Source organism: Anabrus simplex, chromosome 1 (genome assembly GCF_040414725.1).
Source record: "Anabrus simplex isolate iqAnaSimp1 chromosome 1, ASM4041472v1, whole genome shotgun sequence".
Taxonomy (NCBI): Eukaryota; Metazoa; Arthropoda; class Insecta; order Orthoptera; family Tettigoniidae; genus Anabrus; species Anabrus simplex.
Genome location: NC_090265.1, coordinates 1688716152 through 1688738658, shown reverse-complemented (window position 1 = coordinate 1688738658; position 22507 = coordinate 1688716152). Strand labels below are relative to the sequence as shown.

At 38.1% G+C, this 22507-nt stretch overlaps 1 protein-coding gene across 6 annotated transcripts in view; it reads left to right on the top strand.

The window, feature by feature from the left end:
- LOC136858688 (uncharacterized) overlaps nucleotides 1-22507 on the top strand; it is a 748600-nt gene that overhangs the window by 625260 nt on the left and 100833 nt on the right. For all 6 annotated transcript variants that reach the window (XM_068225668.1, XM_068225667.1, XM_067138420.2 and 3 more), the window contains one exon: nucleotides 16524-16622. In XM_068225668.1, the coding sequence (XP_068081769.1) occupies nucleotides 16524-16622 (99 nt within the window). The remainder of the gene's footprint in view (nucleotides 1-16523; nucleotides 16623-22507) is intronic.

Sequence of the window (22507 nt, the reverse complement as noted above, 5' to 3'; positions counted from 1 at the left end):
TAGCTCATGAGATGTACTTTTTATCCAGATTCTTCTAGGCAAACTGGGCTGAAGATTTTCGTTACCGGTACTCTTTTCCTTTCTCGCTTTTCCATGTATTTAATTAGCCTACAGTGATGAAGGTTTCCGATGCGTATAATGCGTCTGGTTTGTTTACTCTGTTGTAGTGTCTTAGGTTATTTTATTATTATCATCATTATTATTATTATTATTAATATTATTAATAAATAATAATGTTATTTGTTTTACGTCCCACTAACTACTTTTTTAAGGTCTTCGGAGACGCCGAGGAGCTGGAATTTAGTCCCGCAGGAGTTCTTTTACGTGCCAGTAAATCTACCGACACGGGGCTGTCGTATTTGAGCACCTTCAAATACCACCGGATTGAGCCAGGATCGAACGTGCCAAGTTGGGGTTAGAAGGCCAGCGCCTTAACCGTCTGAGCCACTCAGCCCGGCATTATTATTATTATTATTATTATTATTATTATTATTATTATTATTATTATTATTATTATTATTATTATTATTATTATTATTATTATTATTATTATTATTATTATTCAATGCACCGAACCGCAGTCGCTTTGATGGCTTGGTTGTAGGTGTAATTTCGACATTACAGGTTAATGATGACAGGATAATGTTTTCTTACGGAGCCCTTCATAGTAAATGATGGTGCCGTTCGCTGTGGTAGAATGAAACATCGTAGATTGCAGTAGCAGAGTGTTTGTTAAGGTCTGTTTGGGAATGGTTTCCTTTCTTGTCTTTACCGTGCGTCGGCAACGCGCTTTTGATGTCTGCAGGATTGGAGTCATAGTTACACTTTGCAAGGAACACGGCTAGTGTTCTTGCTAGCCGCTAGGTACCCCCTCGATCCATGTGCCCATAACTACTGGTTCAAATTTCAAAACAGTCGATTGCATTTAAGAGTGATGTGAAGAGACCCGACAGTCCGGTGGCTCTTGAGGCTGTAATGAATTACTCCTCTCGCACCATGTTTGCTTGGATGGGAGCAGTGAACCCTTTCGTCATGTTGCAAGCACCAGCAGCACCTGTTGATGTAATGCAAGGTTATGTCACGTCGGAGAGTATCCGTACTATTGCGACCAGTTACTGGCACATTAGGTTATGTTTCCTTCAGGCATTCCTGATGGCAAGCGTGTTCTTTTTTTATTACGTTATGCTTCATTTTTAACTAGCTAGGTTCTTCTCTTTTTATTGTTATTTGGTGGAAAAGTTTTCACAGTAAATGCGTATTAGATGACACTCGATTACTGGGAAGTGCGCTCTCTCTCTCTCTCTCTCTCTCTCTCTCTCTCTCTCCTGACTGAATGATTGAATCAGGCATATCAGACGTACCAACTCCCCTGATTTAAACGGGAGACTCCTTAATTTTGGTCCTTCCTCCCTCTCTCCTGATCGCAGAGACTTATCTCCCGATTTTGAGAACAGATTTAGCATTCCTGTATTTTTTTTAAATCCCAAGTTTTTCCTCGTTCTTAAGTAGCTGGAGAGAATTGTTCACTGGGCATTGGCATGCCAGATGCAATCAGCTGGTGGTGTTCTTAAATATGACAGAATCTCTAACGTAAAATCATTTCCACATAGCAATGCCGACTCTGAAACTGTATTTTAGCATATATACAAGGACAAAAACTGAATTCAGATCAAAGTTTTCCAAAAAAGAATTCTGAAAAGAATTAAACCTTAAAACCCGTTCAGCAAGGCCAGTGCTTTGAGCATAAGCATAAGGCAGTTACAATGAAGTCATGTGTTGTAAAGCTCAGATACATGTAGTATTCCAGGATCTATAAATAAATGATTTTTTTTTTTTTTTTTGCTTTACGTCGCACCGACACAGATAGGTCTTATGGCGACGATGAGACAGGGAAGGGCTAGGAGTGGGAAGGAAGCGTCCGTGGCCTTAATTAAGGTACAGCCCCAGCATTTGCCTGGTGTGAAAATGGGAAACTGCGGAAAACCATCTTCAGGGCTGCCGACAGTGGGGTTCGAACCTACTATCTCCCGAATACTGGATACTGGCCGCACTTAAGCGACTGCAGCTATCGAGCTCGGTAAATGAATAAATAAATAGATGAATAAATAAGAGAAATTACGTAGTTGAGTAGTATAATGTTTTAAATATTCTTCAAAGTTAACGTAATCAATATTATTTCGTAACCTGCCGGTATATGCAGCAAACAAGTCTCCTGAATTTTTACTTTTGAAAGTTGGCACCTCTGGGCATTGATCTGCTTCGTGTCAACTTCCATCAACTTCCTGTATTTACTGGTTGCCACTGTGGACAAAGTGAACTATTACAATTTAAAATATAGGCGTACGCAATTGTAAATGTTATAGTTTGTGTTAGAAGAATCCAGGAAATCGCGTGATGAAGGATTGAAGAATTCTCATTGCCCCGGTGAAACTTTTAACACTAGCAGCTAAGCCGATGGGTTCTATCGTAGGATTTGACAAGAATGAGAGAGTGTTGTTCCGATCCATCGCCTGCATTTCAACCTTGTCGTTTCATCAGGAAGAGAGTAAATTGAGTGTATTTAAGAGTGTTTGCTGGAGCTTTCTGCTCCAGTAGGGCGGGTAATAGCTGCTTGTGGTAGCTTGTAGTGTTCGGAATTTGTTGCCATAGAACGAGTGAAAATACCAGGAGCAGTCAAGGTTAATGACGAATACTGATAACGGTGGATGGTTGCTCACTGTCTACGTACGGTGTATGATGAATTTATTTGGTAGCCTACATTTACAGTCAGGTTCCTCTAAAATGATTTACTGCTAGCAGAACGTATCCATGGTAGACGGGCTGATTGGTGATGTCTCTGACTTCTTCTTTTTATACGTCGCACCGACACAAATAGGTATTATGGGCTATGGCGACGATGGGATAAGAAAGGGCTAGGAGCGAGAAGGAAGCGACCATGAACTTATTTAAGGTGCAGCACCAGTATTGCGTGGTGTGAATCGCTGATGATCTGTACTCTTCATTGCCCTGTTTTTTGTTGTTTCTTGCAACATTTGTACACTCTGGTGTCTAGTCTGTATTAGCAGCAGCTACTGAAAACCGGCAATACCCAGCCGAATAGCGTTCGGTCTGCAGGTCCTGTGGAACACGTGCTTTAAGATATAAAAGCCGACTTCACTAATCTTTACAGAGAATAAGGGAGAAACATCCAATATTTTGGTATATTACCTTTTTTGAAATTGAAACAGTTGTATAAAAATTGTAGAAATTTGGCTGAAAGTAGAAATAATCTTATCCCTGATCAACTGGTCCTCAGAACTCGACCTGTTGGAGCTGAACGCTCATTTGCATCCTGTACGTGCAGGTTGTAAAATACGACGCACGGAATGTAAAAGTACGGCAATTAAAACTTGTTCCTGGAGGAGGATATTTTACCCGTCTGCGCTAACTCACGCAATCTGTCTTCATTTCACCTGCCGCCGGATCGCATCGTGGTAATTCGCTCTCCTGACATGCGATTGATTAGTGTAATCGTGGGTTCGTGTACGTTCTTTAGCGATGAGGCAATATCATATGACTGTATTATTTATAACGTTAATTAGTGCAAGAAATGCTCCAGTTTTCGTAGGATTACACTTTCAGCGAAATTTTTTCACAATTCTTGACTCCGAATGAGTAATACTGTAATTTTGATCGATAGGAGAAAAATGGAACGGGGAGTGTTTGGTGAGGTATTGAATAAATAGTACCGAATTCTTAGTATGATCGAGCAAGTTGGCTAATTCGTTAGGGTTGCATAGCTGTGAGTTTGCAATCGGGAGATGTTGGATTCGAACCCCACTGTCGACAGCCCTAAAGATGGTTTTCCATGGTTTCCCCATTTACGCGAAAATGCGGAGGTTGTGCCTTTTACTTTGTTAGTACGACGATAAACCCTTCGAAAAAAATTCCATATTGTTTATTGGCTGAAAGTGCTCGAAGACATGAAGATGTCTTGTACGGCTGAGGGGACACGGGATGCCGCATACTCAAAATGTTAAAATATGCAGCGCACTAGGAACTTCCACGACCTATGAAAGTTTTTTTTGTTTTTTTTTTTTACTGGCCATACATGCATATTTTTGCTTGTAACTTAAATAATTGATTTAAAAGGGGAATATTAGGCTATTGTTTATGATTTTTTCGGAATACCTTTTTAACACTTTTTCTCAGTTTTATTAATACCTTTATATTTCTTAATATCTGACCTATCACCAAAATATCATTTCATCACATGGATGATAAATATAAAAGAAATCAGGTAGTTTCACATCCCTGCCTTTTAAAAAAGGCTGAAAAATATTTCTTAAATATAAAAAAATTGACATACGGAAAATTGTAATTATTCTCATTGGTCACACATATACATGTCTATATGTCTTTTATATTTATCAGCGGGCGAGTTGGCCGTGCGGTTAGGGTCGCGCAGCTGTGAGCTTGCAACCGGGAGATAGTGGGTTCGAACCCCATTGTCGGCAGCCCTGAAGATGGTTTTCCGTGGTTTCCCATTTTCACACCGGGCAAATACTGGGACTGTACCTTAAATAAGGCCACGACAGCTTCCTTCCCACTCGTAGCCCTTCCCTATCCCATCGTCGCCATAAGACCTATCTGTGTCGGTGCGACGTAAAGCCACTAGCAAATATATCTTATGTAGTCATAACTTTAGTACTTGCCTTTGCTGGCAGGACCTAGTGTTTACAGTGCACTATGTCCTCTGGTATGGGCTAGAGTAATTTTGTTTTCATTGATCTGTCTCTGTCTTATACTTGGCTTTGACAATATGAAAGTGACAGGTATGAGCGATGCTAGTAATGCCATTCCGTTTGCAGCCAGTCCCTGCTATGAATGGTGTGAAAATGTTGCTCATAGGGTCGGTTGGTTCATGCATTTCAGTGGGCTTGGCAGACCGATATGTAATAGCAACTTCTGGCTCGGTGAGAAAAGCAACGGGAAACTACCTCATTCATCATTTCCCTAGTACGCCTCTTCAGTGATGCCTAGGTCATGACAGCTGATGGCGGAGCTGTTGAGGATCTGACCAGCCTTAGGGCTGAAGACTGAATATACATACATACATACATACATACAACTTTAGTACATGGATAATTTGAATTTTAAAAATACATGTAGTGGAGGTATTAATAGAGTTTACGCACTATTTAAAAGTGAATTAATCACTGATTCAAAATTAAATTTTTCATACTTTAGGGGTTAAAAGGTGTCTAACCGCAGATTTATTTTAGAAATATAGGTGGTGAGAATCGTCATAAATTTGTTCCTTGATCCTGCTACAAACGATAGGCTCAGGAAAATGCTTTCTACTGCAGGTAAATGATTTACTAAGTAATTATACCTTTCCTAATGACCGTAGGAAAACAGATTTTCTGTCAACAATACAAAACATTTTCAGAAGTCGTAGTGACTGCTCCGTGAAAGCCGTATCATAGGTATGTACTTTACTTAGCTATCCTGAATTCTATGTTGAGGATATATTGAGATGAAAAGACGCCAGCTCAAAGCGCGATCACCACATGGATTTCTTACTTAAGAAATATGAACAGGAAATAAGTTACCGAGACATACGTATTCTGTCTTTCAGCAACTTGCTTTACCACGAGCGATAAAAACAGTTTCTAGAACGAAGTGCCTATGTATTGTTAAATACCGTTAGCAGATTGTTTTAGTCCCGTTCAGTTAAACTCTTCATGCGTGTGCTTGGAACGACGAACTTCTCTTGAAAGTAGCCTGCCAATTTCGAGTGGTTTCTCTATTTGTTGTTCCTCTTTCTGTACTAGCCGAACACGCCCTCCTCCACAATAGGGTCGGTGCATTACCCAACTATTAGCGAAAATCCAGAGTGTGTTCCTCTCAGGGAATTTTCCGCCCTCACGCCTTATGTCAAAGGATCATCTTGCATCAACGTAGTGGACACACCATACTGTTCCTGTAATGGCCAGTCAATTCAGGACCTAAGCTTTTTTTTTTCATTTTTTTTTTTTTTTTTTCATGTGCTTATTACCACCAACCGCAAAATGAGTTGATTGCATTTCTGCTTCATGCTAAGCAACAGTTACCAACCTGTGTAAGTACACTACTGGCGACCAAAGACAAAAATGTGCATAATATTATTAGGGACTATTTAACAAACATTTGTCTACAAATTTGAGTGATTTTCTATGGAGATTTATGTGATTATAATGTAATGATGTGCAACATATATTATATGTCTTTTATATATATTTAAAACTGTGACACTGACTTGTAATGGATTGGTTAAAACCAGCGTATTGTAATATCCGGGTGGCTATTTGGTCGATACTGACCTAAAGCCAACTTTTTTTTTAAAGATCATCTCATGAATCAGCTTATATAATGAGGCCATGATATACGTGTAGATGGTAGGTTACCTGCAGAATATAGACTTGGGACACGATTGTTTGACTCGCATTAGCAGCTCTACAGTAAATGGGTCAAAGACGAGGCTGTTCGTTCCAAATAATTTCAGACGTCCACAATGTTACTAACGTTGCTATAACTAGCGAGCTGTTTAGGTTTGACATACCTACTGCAGTATTAATAGCATACTTTTGTAGATGCATTTTCGGACCCATTTATCATAACCCTTTTTTCTTGTCTCTGTGTGAGGAGTCCATTTCTGAAGTCTTCCTGTTGCATTTTGATACTCTATAGATGACCAAGATTTCGTACTATTTATTTATTTATTTATTTATTTATTTATTTATTTATTTATTTATTTATTTATTTATTTATTTATTTATTTATTTACTAGCAAATGTACCCGTGCTTCGCTACGGTATTCTACAATGTATACGGATATCGAAGTAAATTGCTGTACATGAAGTAAATAAGAATTTTTTAATTGCATGTCTCTTGTCGTTATCCGAGAAAAAGCATAGGGAGGTCCGCAGACGTTGTTTCCAATGTAAAGTGCTAGTTGCATAGTTGTGATGTTAACGACAGGTCCACTTGTCGGCCGCAATTCACTATGCGTAACGTCAGTCACATTTTGATGGGTAAATTTGTTTATAATCGAGGGCACCTATACCCAATGATAAAGAGAATCAGGTAAAAGAGTTTTTGAAAAAATATGCACGCTCCCTTGCTTTCTGCTAATCAAATCAAGAAGGGAATTATACATTACAATGGTCCACAGGCATTGGAGAAGGACCCCATTGCTATTACTAGTTAAAGTCGATGTGAGGAGTACTGATTACAACAGAGGACGCCCTCCTGCTGACAGTCACAATTGATTTGTAAAGTATTAATTACAATGTAAGACACACACCCCCTTCTAGATCGCTACAAATCGACTTAAATTAATAAATTTAGGTCGACATACGGAAATATATGCATGTTCACCTTCATTTACAGAATAACTGCTGCTAAACGGTGCATTCATATTGAAAAATGGATAGTATGAAAAGACCCCTCTGGCCTCATTTAGCGATTTAAATTGCTTTGCCTATGATATTTCCTCGTACCTCATCTATTTAAAGGCAAGAGTATTTTAGAAACGTTGAATAGGGTGAAATTTGTGTAAGGTTTTCACACAGTGAATTACTTTTCAGATACTTATGCGACAGCTTCAAACATAGAATTTGGCTGGGTGGGCCAATATGCGTGTAGAATTTGATGATCCCATCTTTCCTATAAGTGAATCAAACCATCAATTATACGCGTACAAAGTGCAAAATTTAAGTAAATCCAGAAATAGAGCCAAATTTAACATAAGGGATAGGGATACGACAAAAAGTCATAGGACCAAAGTTGTAGATCACTCCAAATTGAACCGAGATTGTGCCATCCGTTTTGTGATACTATTTATCATTTAGCCACCAAATACCTCGAAAGGAAGGTCTGCACCGTCATTAAAATTGCCTCCATATTTCGATATTTTCCGGGAGTAAAAAATGAAATGTTTAAACATCTCGTAAATTTTCCGTCGGTTACAGGCTAAAAGATATAATTTTGCCCAATTTCAATTTTCTATCTCGTCTGGGAGATCGTGCTGCCGTCTTGATATGGGGAGGGGGTAAAAAATTAGGACTTTCCGGAAACTTTTAAGCCCATGAAACCTATAGGTTATCGTTCTGGATAAATATCACCGACTGTGTTCTTATGCAGATTTGAAACTCCCAACGTGTCTTTCTCAGAGAATTTTGAGAATTTTAGATTTTTCTAGGGATCCTGAAGTCATCAGGTTGCCTGGTACCAAGTTTTAAGTTTCCAGGATGCCTAGAACGGTCTCATTAATTCACGTCGGTTTTCATTTTTATGCCTTAATTTATATATATAGTATATAGTATATATAGTACGGTATATATAGATCGCGCCAAACTGATTTCTATTTATTAATATGGATTATATTTCACCCGCTTCCGTAGTGGTTCTAGGGGCGTCTTACTCCCACAGTATGTTTTCCAGGTAGTAAGTCCTACTTGAGAGTCATACTGGAACATACACACGTCTATCACCTTGGGCATTTTTGACAATTTATTCACCCTTTCTCACTCTCTATGCCAAAGGGGGCTGAAGTTGGTAAAAATCCGGAATGTTACTATTCATCTCAGCGACCCGGAAAACTATGGATTAGGCAGTATATTCGATTATTATTATTATATCTCACTCCCCCCTCCCTCCTAAAGGGGGTTAAACTTTGAGTTTAAAAAAATCGGGAGTGTTACTATTCATCTCAGAGACCCCGAAAACTATGGCTTCGATACTATCTTAGATTATTTTTAAATCTGAATTCCCTCACCCCCCACCAGAAAGGGGGATGAACTTGGACTTATAAAATAACCAGAGTCTCACTCTTCATCTCAGCGACCCCGACAACTATGGATTCGACACTATTTTCGATTAGGCCTACTTTTATATATATCATTCTCCCATCTCCCCCACCATGATGGAGGCTGAAATTGGTCTTAAAAATTCCGGACTGTCACTGTTCATCTCAGCGACCCCAAAAAGTATGGATTCGACACTACATTCGATGATGTGTATATCTCAGCCCCCTCGCCCCCGCCCCTAATGTTTCCTGGGGTGTATTACCCCCACGTGGTTTGCCTCCTGATACTAAAATTCCGGAGTGTAACTATTCATCTCAGCGACCCCGAAGACTACGTATTGGATAGTATTTTCTATTATTTCTATATATCACTCCATCATTCCCCCCCCCCCCCTCCAACGAAGAGGGCTGAACTTGGACATTAAAAAATTGCGGAGTGTTGCTATTCATTTCAGCGAGCCCGAAAAGTTTTGATTCGACACTACTTTCGATGATATTTATATCTCACCCCCTCGTCCCCCCCCCCGCCCCTAGGCCTTTCTGTGGTGTCCTACCCCCACGTGGTTTGTCTCCTGATACTAAAAATCTGAAGTGTACAATTCACCTCGGCGACCCCGAAAACTATGTATTCGACAATATTTTCGATTAATTTTATATATCACTCACCCCTCGCCCCCACCCCAAAGGGGGATGAACTTAGACTTATAAAATATCCGGAGTCTCACTATTCATCTCATCGACCCCGACAACTATGGATTCGACACTCTTTTCGATTATTTTTATATATCACTCTCCCATCGCCCCCTACCACGAAGGGGGCTGAACTTGGACTTAAAAAATTCCGGAGTTCAACACTACTTTTGATGATTTTTGTATCTCATCCCCCTTGCCCCTCCCCCCTGCCCCTAAGGTTTCTTGGGGTATATTACCCCCACGTGGTTTTTCTCCCGATACTAAAAATCCGGAGTGTCACCATTCATCTCAGCGTTCCCGAAAACTGTGGATTCGACACTATTTTCGTTAATTTGTATATCTGACCCCCGCCCTTAAGGGTTCCTGTGCTGCCTTACCCCCATGTGGTTTATCTCCTAATACTAAAAATTCGAAGTGCACAATTCACCTCGGCGACCCCGAAAACTATGTATTCGACACTATTTTCGTTTAATTTTATATATCTCTCCCCTCTCGCCACCACCCAAAAGGGGGCTGAACTTGGACTTTAAAAAATCCGGAGTGTCACTATTCATCTCAGCGACCCTGAAAAGTATGGATTCGACACTATTTTCGTTAATTTGTATATCTGGACCCCCTTGCCCCCATGTCCTTAAGGTTTCCTGGGCTGTCTTACCCCTACGTGGTTTGTCTCCTGATACTAAAAATCATAATTCACCTCGACGACCCCGAAAACTATGTATTCGACACTATTTTCGTTTTTTTTATATCAGTCCCCCCTCGCCCCCCATCCAAATGGGAGCAGAAATTTGACTTTTTTTAAATCGGGAGTGTCACTATTCACCTCAGCGACCCCAAAAACTATGGATTCGACACTAATTGCGATTATTTCTCACCTGACCCCCCTAATCCCCCACCCCTAAGGGGGCTAGAGGTGGCTTACCCCTACAGTGCTCGTCTCCAGATAGCAAATAATAAGTGTTCAAAATTTGATTGAAATTGATCCAGTGGTTTAGGAGGAGATGTAATCTACACACATACATACATCCATTTTTATATATAGTAAGAAGATTTATTTATTTATTTATTTATTTATTTATTTATTTATTTATTTATTTATTTATTTATTTGTGTGTTTTTATTTATTTATTTATTTATTTAATAGTTGCCAATTTATGGGTTACCAGTCAGGCTCCATGGCTAAATGGTTAGCGTGCTGGTCTTTGGTCACAAGGGTCCCGGGTTCGATTCCCGGCAGTATCGGAAATTTTAACCATAATTGGTTAATTTCGCTGGCACGGGGGCTGGGTGTATGTGTCGTCTTCATCATCAGTTCATCCTCATCACGACACGCAGGTCGCCTATGGGTGTCAAATCAAAAGACCTGCATCTGGCGAACCGAACATGTCCTCGGACACTCCCGGCACTAAAAGCCATACGCCATTTCATTTATGGGTTACCAAACATGACAAAATATGCCATATCAGTTGCGTTGAAAATCATAATGAACACTGGTTGTTAAAATGGATTGTAAAGGTGATAGCGAATAATTTGAAGTGACCCATTGATCGCTAATATTGATACATCTAGGATGTTACTATTAGGATAGCCCAGATTTATCTGATGTTTAACACAAAATTTCAGAAGTAAGTATTTATTTATTTATTTATTTATTTATTTATTTATTTATTTATTTATTTATTTATTTATTTATTTATTTATTTATTTATTTATTTATTTATTTATTTATTTATTTATTTATTTATTTATTTATTTATTTATTTATTTATTTATTTATTTATTTATTTATTTATTTATTTATTTATTTATTTATTTATTTATTTATTTATTTATTTATTTATTTATTTATTTATTTATTTATTTATTTATTTATTTATTTATTTATTTATTTATTTATTTATTTATTTATTTATTTATTTATTTATTTATTTATTTATTTATTTATTTATTTATTTATTTATTTATTTATTTATTTATTTATTTATTTATTTATTTATTTATTTATTTATTTATTTATTTATTTATTTATTTATTTATTTATTTATTTATTTATTTATTTATTTATTTATTTATTTATTTATTTATTTATTTATTTATTTATTTATTTATTTATTTATTTATTTATTTATTTATTTATTTATTTATTTATTTATTTATTTATTTATTTATTTATTTATTTATTTATTTATTTATTTATTTATTTATTTATTTATTTATTTATTTATTTATTTATTTATTTATTTATTTATTTATTTATTTATTTATTTATTTATTTATTTATTTATTTATTTATTTATTTATTTATTTATTTATTTATTTATTTATTTATTTATTTATTTATTTATTTATTTATTTATTTATTTATTTATTTATTTATTTATTTATTTATTTATTTATTTATTTATTTATTTATTTATTTATTTATTTATTTATACAATTGGCTTAACGTCGAACTGACACAGGTAGGTTTTATGGTTACGATGGGATGGGAAACGGCTAGGAGTTGGAAGGAAACGGCCGTGGCCTTAATTAAGGTACAGCCCCACCACTTGCCTGTTGTGAAAGTGGGACACGACGGAAAACCATCTTCAGGGCTGCCGACAGTGGGGTTCGAACCCAATATCTCCCGAATGTAAACTCACAGCTATGCGCCCCTAACCGCGCGGCCAACTCGCTCGGTCAGAAGTATTTGAATTATACCTGACCTGGTTGGGAATCGAACTCAGGGGTGGCACGTTCATAGATTAGCGGTCAGTATTTGCCATTTGTTTAGTTTCCCTCTAGGTATCACAGCGCGAAGTGTCTGATGCAGGTGCATTCCAGCAATGATTTGCAAAAAGTATGTAGTAAATAACGTGTGTTTAAATTTTGAATTTGTCTCTTGTTATGATATTTGTACAAGTGAGTGAGTCACCTTGAATTCAATATTCTCTTCACATCATTTTGTGTGGCATCAGAGGTAACAAAAGAAGTAATACGAATCTCATCGGTCTGTTTACTGTGGCGTTAATATGATAGCCTACAACCATTTCTATGAATTAGGAATTGGAATCCTGTTTATTCAAATGTAGCATCGAATTGCCACTTCGTGTTATTTTCGAACAAGTATTCCGAACTTCTGAGAAGATGAATCATTTTCAGGTGTCTATTTCTATAGAAAGAGTATTTCAAAATATACGAGCAACACAGAAAATTTCCATGAGATGTGTTGACATTCATTTCCTTCGCTAGGTTTACCTTTCCTTCTTTACTTTTTTCATGGCTCATTATCGGTACATTTATAAACAACGAAAGAGTGACATTCCCTTCTACCATGAACGTTAGTAAACTGTTGTTTAATAGTTGTCAGTTAAACTAGTAGGTGTGAAATTGAGTTGAAACTGTTATCTAGGAGTTAGTTTTTCGGTATTGCAGTACCAAGTCTTCTAACATGCCATCTCACTTCTTATTTTTAGTCCTGTAATTAATTGTAAGGCTTTTCAGGAGTTTACTATAAACCAGCGTTTCGTCTTAACGCCTAAAAAGCCTTTCATCTAATTTTTGAATTGCTCTATTGGTGGAAAAAATATCTAAGTCCCTCATCGGGAACTTAGACTTCCATTAGTCAGATAATTCATCTCAGTGAATAATTCATTTCACACCAAGATTCCTCTAGGAATTGAACTGACAGAAGATCCGACTTATCGATAAAATAGATTCAGTCCCATTCTTTTGGAGTAGAAAAGGACTTCGCTCTTACATTAAAAGGGAGTACATTTTATGTCAGGATTCTTCAGCCTAAGAAAAGGCCCTGTGTAAACTAGACGCATGTATATATAAATACTCACCAGATATTTAGAGCCCTAATTCCCGCGCCTGTGTTCTTGACCATTCTTATCTTGAGCATTTGAAGAGGGCGTTATCATGCACTTACGTAGGCCAAGCGACCTAGGTGCACTTTAATTGTCTTCCCACCAATGGCTGCCCAAGTGACTTTTTGTTATTGTTAGTCTCAATAGACCGGTTCCATTAACCGACACGGCCTCATCTAGTCGGCGCAGTGGCTTCAGTTGAATAAAATGCACATTATTTAACAAGAACAGAGATGTGGGGATAATCCACTTCAAAAGGCATTTCACCTTACATTGCCTCTCCCTCCGTTTGTGCATATTGATTTTGTATGATGGAGTGTTTTGTGCCTGAAAATTATATTTACAGGATTTCTATGCAAGGGAATGAATCAAAATGATGTGCAATAATTTCTATTTGTTTCCTATCTTGACCATACTTCCGAATCAAACAGTTTGATGCTTGCCTTGTAGTGATCGCTTGTCTTCATACGAATTCTGGTTTCGAAGTATTTACAGAGGTTAGACAAGGCTGTAACCTTTCACCTTCGTTGTTCATTGTTTATATAGATCATCTACTGGCAGGTATACAGTGGCAGGGAGGGGTTCAGTTGGATGGAAATGTTGTAAGCAGTTTGACCTGTGTTGACGACTTAGTCCTAGTAGCAGAATGTGCTGAAAGCCTGCAATATAGTAAGCTATATTGGGAACTTCAGAATAGGTGCAATGAGTATGATAGGAAAATTAGCATTTCCAGTGCTAAAGTGATGTCAGTAGAGAAGAAACCTAATATAATTGAATGTGAGGTTGGGAATATAAAACTGGAACAGTTTTTTCTCTCAAATATTTAGGATGTGTATTCTCCCAGAATTGTAGTATAGCGAGATTGAATCAAGGTGCAGTAAAGCTAATGCAGTGAGCTCGCAGTTGCGAGAAGTTGTAAGAAAGAAGTCTGTTCTCGGACGAAACTATCTCTTCACCGGTCTATTTTCAGACCAACTTTGCTGTGAAAGCTAGGTGGACTCAGGATATCTTATTCATAAGTTTGAAATAACAGACAAGAAAGCAGCGAAAATGATCGCTGGTACAAATAGGTGGAAACAGTGACAGGAGGGTAGAGCAAGTCGAAGACGACGATGGTTAGACTCATTTCTACTGATTTAAATATAAGAGTTGTCGAACTAAACTAGGCCACAATGCTAGTTACAAATAGAGGATTGTGGAGGCGATTAGTATATTTACGGAGGTTTGCAGGCTGAACGCTGAAAGGCATTTCCAGTCTAATGTAGGTATGTATTTCAGTTAATGAAAGGTGAACACCTGTAGCCATTATTTAGTGCAGCATGGAGATGCTCTGTTCATATAAATTTTGTTACACTCCGAAGAAAAAAAAAAAAAAAAACCCTCACAAGAGAACAACTGCAATAGTCCAAGGTGTTAATTAGTAATAATTATCAGTGCCCTGTTCTTAAGATGTTTCGTATTGGTTCAGTTTAAAGATCATGATGATGCAGACATGATACGTAGGTTATATTGTCTAAAAAGAAAATATGATTTTACGTTATTCTTTTAAAAGCTCAGAATTTCTTTCCAATAGCGTAAAAATGCATTTCCTCCAGATAGATCACTTCAGTGGCGCTAACGTTAGAGAGTACATGGTAAAGGGCTAAAATTTCTGTTTAATAATGTTGATACTTGTTTACGAAGACATTGTCACGATTGCCAGCAGTAAAAGTAGTAATTTTCGAGTCTTTTGTTTCGTGGAGTTCTCTCGTTCTTTTCTCTTAAGCTGCTCTTTCCTGCCTATATAGATATCGCACTGCCATTGTCTCTCGGACTGCTAACAGAGGGTGAATCAGTATGCGTTTTACAGTACCCGTGATTAGTATCATTGTGAGAAACACCACAGGTCTGGGCGTTGCCTGTGATTAATACCACTATATGAGCGACACAATGGGTCTGCGTTGCCTTTGATTAGTACCGCTATATGAGCGACACCGTGGGTCTGCGTTGCCTGTGATTAATACCCACTATGCGAGGTACATCGCGGGATAGTACGAGTCCCTGTGATTAGTGCACCTAATTGAGGAACACCATGGGTTTGCGTTGCCTGTGCGTAGTACACTAACCGTGAGTAATATCACAATGTGTGGAACACCGTAAGTCTACGTTACTCATGATTAGTATCGCCATAAGCTATGAGAAATACCATGGTTCCTACTTTCCTAGCGATAAGCACCATTATGAGGGGCCGTTGACCTGGATTTTGGATCCCTTTAGACAACAAGCATCGTCGAATCAGGATTGTACTGTGGATGCAGCCCCGTGGTCAGTACATATTGTTTTAAGATAGTTTCTTGCTGCTGATGATGATGCTTGTTGTTTTAAGGGGCCTAACATCGAAGGTCATCGGCCCCAAAGATAGTTTCTGGGAAGGTGGGGCATTGCGGGTCGAATCCACTGATTGTTTTAAGTTCATAATCATTGTTCATCGTCTCTTTTTTAAATTCTAGTCAGTGAATTAATTTTGGAATTACTTTTAACTTTCATTACTATTGCGAGTTGGATCCTCTGATTATTTTAAATTCATATTCATCCACTCATTCTTCATCATCACGTTGTGAATCCTGATCAATGGAGACTTTTAAATTGTCATTGCATTTCCTCTCATTTCGTACTATTAGGGGCCGATGGCCTAGATGTTAGCCCCCTTTAAACAAATATCATCATCATCAAACAGACATTGTACAACTTTATCATGTACTCTCTAATGTTAGCGCCATTGAAGTGATCTATCTGGAAGAAATGCATTTTTACGCTATTGGAAAAAAATAGAACCATTGGAGTGTGCATTCTATTATTGACCAAACTTGAGTGAGAACATTAATCATTGTTGACTTCCTTGCTCTTGGCTTGCTCCTCCGACGAAGGTCTGAATCCCTGTATGTGCGTGCTGTTTCACTGATATTGCATTTTATGTCACAATTGTTGTAGTTATATCTCATTGCTTAACAGTGTTTGGTTGTGGACTGCTACTTAATCTAAAACAATCATCTCATCGGCTAAGTTATACCAAGGTTATACCGGAAGAAAGGTGTTCGGTCGACAGCCGGATAGCCGCTTGTTATTCTGCGTCACTTTTGTCTCACCATGTCACGGCTTCTCTGTTCCAGGCGGTGAAGCGGGGGCAGGAAGACAGCGACCTCGAGAGAATCCAGGATCTCTTCCCTAATGACTGCCTGAGGCTGTACGACAAGGATGTCCTCACCATGGTAAGTCATAGCTCACTTCTGATTCTTTTACTTGAATAAAATTAATTGTAAAGATAGAACAGGACTGTGATTAAGGATGGGAATTCCTTCCCAGATTGACATTTTAGTGTTACACATTGCTTTTGTTTGTCAGATCATTCGAAGTTGAATTGAGCCTGAAGAGTCACCTGCTTTTACAAAGGTGAGATGGTCCAGTGAGAGACTTGCATTACAGTGCGTTAGGTTATTACTACTTTACCCACATGTATAAACATTCGAGAGGTTTTGGGCTCATATAAATTCTATGTAGAGCAAGAGATGTTCTACAGCAGTTCCAAAGCTAAGAATATGACAGCCCTGCTGGGAAGATATGGTGTCGTGTGATTAGATCCAGAGGTGAAGGATGAGCTGATTGAAGGACCTATAAGTATGTTTCCCTAGAAATAATAGAACGCCGAGATGAAATTCGGACACTCCGCGATGACTGTTTAACCGTGCGTCATACGTTGTATTGTGGTATTGTTAACAAGCGGACATCTATTAATTATTTTTGCGATCAGCACTCCTGTATCCTGTACTCAACAGCTGGGGAACTACTTGTGTCCTGTTTATATATCATGGTGTATTCATGTGATAGCTTATTTTACAAAATGCTAGTTATGATCAGGTGAAATTATATCTTAGGACTACACACTGGCATTGCATACCATTATCCCAGGATCATAATTATGTAGTCCTAGATCAGTGGTTTTCAAAGTACCACTAGCGATACCTCCGCGGGGTCGTTTCAAGGGGTACGCAAATTTATCGTAGCTTCCAACTGTTTTCGATGAGCAGTTCAGAAAAGAATTTTGCCAGCTCATTTTCAATAAAATCTAGGTCTGATAACAGAAACAATGCGGAAGAGGCCTATTATATTCTTTGGCCATTTATGCAGAATGTAATATCTATGGAACAAAGAGTCAACAACAACCTGGATTCATGAAGTCAAGAACGATTTGGAAAGAAACAATATAAGAGAAGAAGCGAGAGAGAGAGAGAGAGAGAGAGAGAGAGAGAGAGAGAGAGAGAGACAGAGAGATTTTTTAGAAAGAAAGTGTTAAAAATGGAAGAATTCCAAGGTCGATAGGGATAGAAAACAGGCTCAGAATGGTCCGAGGAGAGGAAACGGGGACATAGTGAGATGGAGTATTGGAGGAAGATGAGGAGGAAGAAGGAGAAGAAGGAACACAAAGGATGAACCATTGAAATTGTCACGTGGTCCCTAGAAGACCCTAACGGAGAAAGAAAAGAATAAATAAATAAAACCGGTGGACAACACGTTTTGCAAATGGACTACCTCTATTGCAAGTGGTATTCAAGTTAAAGTTCCGTTACGCAGGAGTAGGTATTGGCAAGATGAAGTTATATTTGTGTTATTCTCCAAATAGAAACGAATGTTTCTTGTGCCTTACAGACTACTTCAGATGTTATCAATACATTTGCGTCGTGCGAGTTGGCCGTGCAGTTAGGGTCGCGTAGCTGTGAACTTGCGTTCGGGAGATGGTGGGTTAGATTCCCACCGTCGGCAACACTAAAGATGTTTCTCTGTGGTTTCCCATTTTCTCATCAAGCAAATTCTGGGGCTGTGCCTTAATTAATGCCATGGCCGCTACCTTCCCATCCTTGCGTCACCGAGAACACTTAATAAGCGTGACGTTAACCAGTAGCAAAATAAATAAAATAAAGTTTGACACAATTAGAAAATTACGTTTTCAGTGTAGTTACCAGCGTATTGTTTAAGATGCTTGCGTGAAGACGGTCTTGTATGCAAATCCGGTAGGTGATTGTGATTTGGATTTCCTGTGAGACAGTCAGTCATGTCTCCGCCTTAGCTGTGATGATTTTTTTTTTGTAATCATTATTGTTGTGAAGTTCAACAGATGAACAGCTGCTATCTACTGTAGCAGTGTGTTAGAAGAATCTTATGATTTTGTGTTAAAATGCTTCCTTTCCCTTCTCAGACAGGAAACCCATTTTCTGGAAAAACAGGGAAAGCACAGGGAAATAAAAATACAGAAAATATACAAGGAAATTGCTTGTCACGTCAAAAATCAAGCTTTCTGTGTAAAACTGGATCCAAGCAGAATGATGAGCGAAACTGATATGTAGAATAATACACCACTCAAAGTCAGTGTTAAAAATCTAAGTCCGTCTTGTCAATACAATAGAAAGGTATTTAATCTGTATCAATAAAATGTTCTTAGTTCTTAATGTTCCTTTAAAAAGCCCAGTGTTTTAAAACCTACCCATGTAATTTGCATAACGTACAGGTGATAATTATTATGAATTGCCCATAAAATTATTATGGACTAGCGAATGTACCCGTGCTTCGCTACGGTATTCTACATTGTATTCGAATATCGAAGTAAATAGTGTGCATGCAGTAAATAAGATTGTTTTAAAATTGCATGTCTCTTAGCGTTATCCGAGAAAGAGCATGGGGAGGTCCCCGTACGTTGTTTCCAATGTAAAGTGTTTGTTATGGATTTGTGATATAACGGCAGGCTCACTGCCTACTGCCATTCACAATCGAGTTGGGACGTTTACGTTATAATTGCAGGCCCCATTGCCTACTATGCGGACAGAATCGATTTGGGGAGTTTTCGTTAAAATGGCAGCCCCCCTTTCCTACTTCCAGACAGATTAGAGTTTTTATTATAATGGCATGCAATTACCCTACTACCACTCGAAATTAAGTTGTGCAGTTATCATTATAATGTCAGGCCCATTTTCCTACTTTCAGCCAGCTTACTGCCAGTCACACCAAGTTGGTGAGTTTCCATCAAAATAGCAGGCCACTATGCCTAATGCCAGTCACATTTTAGATGAGGACATTTCTTTATAATGGCGGGCACCCTTGCCTACTGCCAAACACAATCGGGTAGGGGAGTTTTAAACAAAACTGCATGCTCACTTGCCTTCTGCAAGTCAAATCGAGAAGTGAACTATTCATTACAATTGTAGACCTTCCTTACTAATGACAGTTACACAGGAGTTGGAGAAGGAACCCTTTCATACTGCCAGTCAAAGTCGGTGTGGGGAGTACTGATTACAATAGCAGACCCACCCTTTCTCGATCGCTACAAATCGACATCAGTGAATATATATAGATCGACATACGAAACTATATGCGTGTTTACAATACTGAAGACCTTCATTTACAGATTAACTGCTACTAAACGTACGTCATATCGACAAAGGATTATACCATAAGACACGCCGGATTTAGTGGCCTAAATGGCTGGTCCTATGATATGTAATCTATTCTTGGGTCAGATTGAGTTAGAAACGTGGAACAGGGTAACGTTCTTGTAAGATTATCTCACATTACATTACTTTTCGGATAATTATGTGACAGCTATATACATAGCATTTGGCTCATATATGGCTACTGGGTGGGCCAATTTTCGTGAAGAGTTTGATGATTCTGTATTTCATATAAGTAATCGAAGGTGTAAATTATGCATGTGAAAATTCCAAATTGACTTAACATCCATTAATAGAGAAAAATCAAACGTAAAATTGATACAGATACGGCAAAGAGTAATAAGACCAAGGTTGTAGATCATTCCAAATTGAACGGAGATTGTGCAATCTGTTATGCGATAGGAATTTCAGAAGGTCTGCACCATTATTAAAATTGCCTGCATATTTCGATATTCTTCGGGGATAAAAAGTGAAGAATTTAATGATCTTGGATGTTTTCCGTTCGTTACAGGCTAAAACGTATAATTTTGTCAAATTTCAATTATCTTCTTTTTCTTCTGGCAGATTATGCCGCAATCTGGATTTTCGGCGAGGCGGGTAAAAATTAGGACTTTCAGAAACTAAACCAAAAATTATGCAGATGGTCATTATTACCCCTTAAACGGAAAGCTGTACGAAAATTTCGCCAAAATAGTCAGTGTAGAGGCACACAGTCGTTACGATTTGATTTATATAGATAAGGAATCTGCTCCATGTAAAACACCTTTTTGGTTATGGCCGCTGGACTTAACCTGCAAAACTGACCATTCATGATATCTCCCTTATTAATCCTCCTGACGAAAAAATGCACATGAAAAAAAGGTTTAGAGGTGGAATTCCATCACGTTTGGTCGATTTCCAGTCAGGTTGGTCTTGTTCTCTATATATTGTGCAAGAGTAAAATCACCATTTCGGTTCCCTATAAACCGCCAGTCCATTCCGGAATATGAAATGTTATTTACGTTTAAAACCTACCTTTGGACAGGTGGATGCTAAATATGAATTTTGGTTCGAATGTCTTCAGTAGTTTTCAAGTTGTAAGGAATACGCTTTACACGCACCCGCTCGTGAGTTAAGTCCGATGGGACTTGTACAAAAAAACGGTCCGTTAATGATATCTCCCTTATTAATCCTCGTATCGAAATGATGCACATGAGAAAAAAGGTTTAGAAATTAATTTCTACCAAGGCAGGTAGATTTAAATTAACGTTGGTTGTGTATATTTTGTGGAAGTGCAAAATCACTGTTTCGGTTTCGTATAAACCCCCAGTCAGTTCAGGGATTTAGAAACAATATTTGCCCTAAAATCTATCAAGGACAGGTGTATTCTAAATATGAGTATTGGTGGAAATACATCCAGTAGTTTATAGCACTCGCGTACATACGGCGTAATTAAGGAAGAAAATAATACAGTTAAGATAGTTGAAAGTAATAGAAAATGGATTATAACTGAGGACAGCCGGAAAACGACAAATATGTAAATGCCAAGTTAATGTATTGGAAAAACAAATGCCCCTCCATAAATTATGCTAGTGTGAGTTATGGATATAATAAAACGGTAACAGAGGAGCAATTTAGGTCCATTGATTCCTAGGTAAACAAATAATAAGAAGATGACTAATGGTGTTATTATTTAATCTATTCGAAGGCGGTTATAACATCCAACGATATTCCGCCAATATCCCGCAGATAGGCCGATTGACGCCTTTCTTGCATTCTACCCAAGGAACAACCAAGAATTTAAAAGCATAATGAGGAAAATGGCAATACGTTACTTCCCTGCTGGCATGCAGTCAGAGACGTTGCCATGGTAACCTGTAGGTTCGTTGTCGGTCTGTCGGTCACTCAATGCAGAGCATGGTACCAGCAGAAAATTGTAAATTTCTCCGTCATGTAAAGAGTAAGGTAAATTATAAACATAACGAAAGTTGTTTATAATGAAGAGACGTTTCACGTACGGTAAACGAAGTTTACAGAAAATCAATAGTATAAGAGAAAATGGAGGAAAACCATTCTGGTTTTCCAATAAACACCCCGTCTATTCAAAGATTTTAAAATGATATGCATATCGAAACCTTCCCCGGGAGGAGTATGCTCTAAATGTGAAGTTTGGTTGAGATCTATCCAGCCGTTTCGACGTGATAGTGGAAAAACCATTCTGGTTTTCCTATAAACCCCCCCGTGTATTAAAGATTTTAAAATGATATGCATATCGAAACCTTCCCCGGGATGAGTATACTCTAAATATGAAATTTGGTTGAGATCCATCCAGCCGTTTCGACGTGATGGTGGAAAAACCATTCTGGTTTTCCTATAAACCCCCCGTGTATTCAAGGATTTTAAAATGATATGCATATCGAAACCTTCCCCGGGATGAGTATACTCTAAATATGAAGTTTGGTTGAGATATATCCAGCCGTTTCGACGTGATGGTGGAAAAACCATTCTGGTTTTCCTATAAACGCCCCGTGTATTCAAAGATTTTAAAATAATATGCATATCGAAACCTTCCCCGGGAGGAGTATACTCTAAATATGAAATTTGGTTGAGATCTATCCAGCCGTTTCGACGTGATGGTGGATAAACTATTCTGGTTTTCCTATAAACCCCCGTGTATT